Raw genomic sequence first — 3442 nt, 5'->3', positions numbered from 1 at the left:
TATTCTGACTTTATGGTCTGGGGCTGCTTTACATATGATAAGAAGGGCCCATTACATTTCTTTGAGCCAGAGTCTCAACACCAGAAGAAGCTTGCTGAGCAACAAATTGAACACCTGAACAAGGAGCTGGAGCCTATATACAAGCAGGAATGGGAGGTTAATATGCGAATGTCTCGCCTTGCTCTCCGTGCAATTGGTGGTCGAAAGCCTGAATGGAAGTGGAATACCAAGAATGGTAAGCTATCTCGCAATAACAAGAAGGGAGGCATTGATTGGTGGAGATACCAGCAGGTAAGCTAGAAAGCTTAATCCTAAGGTCTTTAACTAATAGCATCTCCTTCTTCTTTAGGACGTCCTGATTCCTCACCTTCTTCCTTTTGCGCAGGAATGCCAGCGAGAGCGGCCAAATATAGTTGTATTGGAGGATGGAGCTCCTGCACATAAACACCATGATTAGCGGCGAATATATAGTTTATATGGGCTTCAAAAGCTTCTTGATTGGCCTGGTAATTCGCCTGATCTTAATGCAATTGAACCTTGTTGGATGTGGCTTAAGAAGCGGACGACATCTCGAGGCGCTCCTAGAGACAAGAAGACTGGCAAGGAGGCCTGGATTAAGGCATGGGATGACCTTCCACAGGAACGAATTCAACACTGGATTGAGAGGCTTATGAGGCATATACAGGAAGTTATTCGCCATGATGGAGGCAATGAATATAAAGAAGGCCGCGAGGATCGTGATGTACGAAGCTGGAAGGGTAAGCGGTTGAAGGGGCAGCTCTCTACGCGCTTAGATCTTCCTCCACTGGCAGAAGGGGCTTCTGAATAGCTTCACTTTCTGGTTTAGTTAATATTCTTGCTTTTGGAGCGACTTAGGAGCGGTCGATGTTCAATTACATCAGTTGCCATAGTAATTTATTAGTACAGCAATGTTTTGATACATAGCCTCCTGCCAAGGATTACTAGCGCGGCCAACACTTTTGGTGCACACCTCCGTAGAGCGATCGATTATATATTTTTCGGTTGTGGTGGGGTTGACGGAAACTTTTGACGTAGAACTGTATTCCGGGGTAACCTCGGTTTGGGATAGGTCGTGTAGATTATGGATGACCGGCCCGGCCGGTTTTCCCAGCTTTTGGAGATCTGGTGGAGACAGGAGCACATCCGCCAGATAAAGCGCACGCGGTGGCCGACAAATGTCTTGCGTTGTACAGAGTTGTCAATTCCGCAAAGCTCGTCCAGCATGTTGCGTGGTGGTCTGGCGCTCCTTGTTGCTTCTGTCGCCATTGGTGGCGCTGCTTCTCAGCAGATCGCCGATGACACGTACTTTTACGGCCAGTCGCCTCCTATATACCCTACTCGTGCGATCACCATCCCTTCCTTGTCCAGCATCCACTCTCTAATGCCTCCCGCGCAGCTCAAGTGAAGCCCCATGGAGACTGGCGAGCGGCCATACAAAAGGCCCAGAAGTTGGTCTCCCAACTGTCTCTGGACGAAAAGGTGCAGTGTCTGTGATGTTTTTGCTCGGTATTGGGGGCTAACCAGTGCCAGGTCAATTTGACGGCCGGTTATCCTTCAACCACCGGCTGTGCAGGAATGATTGCCGCAATTGAGCGTGTAGATTTCCCAGGTCACTGCCTCCAGGACGCTGGACACGGCGTACATAATACGGATTTTGTTCACTCCTGGCCAAGCAACATTCATATTGGGGCCTCGTACGGAACCACACACCAACCTTCTTTTCATGTCGCAAGTACTGACAGCGTGTAGTTGGAACAGCGACCTCGCATACAAAAAGGCTCTGGCCCAGGGAGGCGAGTTTAGGCGGAAAGGGGTCAATGTCATGCTCGGACCCTCAGTCGGGCCATTGGGCCGTGTTGTGACTGGCGGACGCAACTGGGAAGGTAAACGCATTCCATTCGGCCTCTCAGTCTGTATCACAATCTCACACCTGTCTAGGTTATTCCGTCGACCCGTATCTTTCCGGTATCTTGGTCAAGGAAACCGTGCTCGGAACCCAGAAGGCCGGAGTGGTAGCATCAACAAAGGTAGGTTGACTAAAGACCAGACCCTTGAAGAGCGAGGCCAACCTTTGCAGCATTACATCGCCAACGAGTAAGAGTCTTACCGCGGCGGTTCCAACTTCACCGCCGCCCTTTCATCCAATATTGACGACGTGACTATGCATGACCTTTATCTTTGGTTGGTCACCCTCGCCTGTGCGATCGGATCAAGAGTGACAAACTGCCTTGCAGGCCCTTCCAAGATGCGCTGCTTGCTGGCACTGGGAGTATCATGTGCTCCTACCAGCGGATCAACAACTCGTATGGGTGCCAGAATAGCAAGACTCTGAACGGTATCTTGAAGACAGAAAGTCGGTTTCCAGGTAGCCCTTTTTGTTCTTACCCTCCATTTCCAGATATTAACCCAAAGTTTAGGGTTTTGTCGTGACAGATTGGAAAGCTCAACACTCGGGCGTTGGATCTGCCCTCGCTGGCCTGGACATGGCCATGCCAGTCCCATACGACTTCTGGGGGCCGAGCCTTGTAGAGTCTGTGCACAATGGTTCTGTCCCAGAGTCGAGGGTAGATGATATGGTCGTGCAGTATGTTACATCAATCTGAAGGCTTGAGGTAGAGCTGACTGTCTGCAAGCATCCTTGCATCGTGGTTTCAAATGGGCCAGGAGAAGATTTCAGAGCCTGGCGTTGGACTGGCAAAGAACCTTGCACTACCCCATGCGGTCGTTGAGGGACGCAAAACCTCAGACAGACCGACACTCCTGCAGTCGGCCCTTGAAGGGCATGTCCTGGTAAAGAACACAAAGGGGGCTCTACCGCTTGAGAAGCCAAGACTGCTCTCGACCTCTTTAAAGGAAAAGAAGGAAAGGGTACCCATGTAGCTTAGCCTTTGCCTAAGATCCGGAAGCCAAGAGTTGTCACTCGATGCCAAGCCCTCTCCGGAACCATTCAAAACGTTCTCGCGCAAGAGGCTTCGTGAACCCATCAGCTATTTGCTCTGTAGTTGGGATGTATTTCAGCTCTACTGTCCCAACGTGCCACTTGCGTTGGATTTCCATATGCTTTGTACGGGAATGGAATTGCGGGTTCGAGGACAGGGCGATGGCTCCTTGGTTATCACCGCAAATGATCGTTGCGGCTTTTCCTTGGCTCATATTTAACTCATTGAGGAGTCTTCGCAACCAGATTGCTTCTTTCGTTGCTTGAGTCTGGCCTAGAAATTCAGCCTCACAGGTCGAGAGGGCAACGACACTTTGGCGCTTCGATTGCCAACTGATTGCTCCGCTCCCGATATTGAAGAGGTATCCGGCTGTTGACCGTCTGGTGTCGCGACATCCACCCCAGTCTGCATCTGTAAAGCCTTTGAGCGTCTGGGGATGTCCCTTGTATGTAAGCCTGAGGCTTTTTGTGCCGTTGAGATAT

The 3442-nt window shown here is 50.5% G+C and overlaps 1 protein-coding gene across 1 annotated transcript; it reads left to right on the top strand.

Annotated features, from left to right (window-relative positions):
• Window positions 1-1243: 1243 nt before the first annotated feature.
• BJX68DRAFT_260100 (glycoside hydrolase superfamily) lies at window positions 1244-2901 on the top strand (the record flags this gene model as incomplete). Its single annotated transcript, XM_071043824.1, has 9 exons — window positions 1244-1361; window positions 1418-1500; window positions 1552-1715; window positions 1771-1904; window positions 1960-2048; window positions 2123-2176; window positions 2236-2386; window positions 2455-2609; window positions 2701-2901. 9 exons carry the CDS (start codon window positions 1244-1246, stop codon window positions 2899-2901), a joined length of 1149 nt encoding a protein of 382 aa, XP_070891840.1.
• Between the last annotated feature and the right edge of the window lie 541 nt (window positions 2902-3442).

This window comes from Aspergillus pseudodeflectus, assembly GCF_044049435.1.
Source record: "Aspergillus pseudodeflectus strain CBS 756.74 chromosome Unknown BJX68scaffold_149, whole genome shotgun sequence".
Lineage (NCBI taxonomy): Eukaryota > Fungi > Ascomycota > Eurotiomycetes > Eurotiales > Aspergillaceae > Aspergillus > Aspergillus pseudodeflectus.
This window is presented reverse-complemented; position numbering and strand designations above follow the sequence as displayed.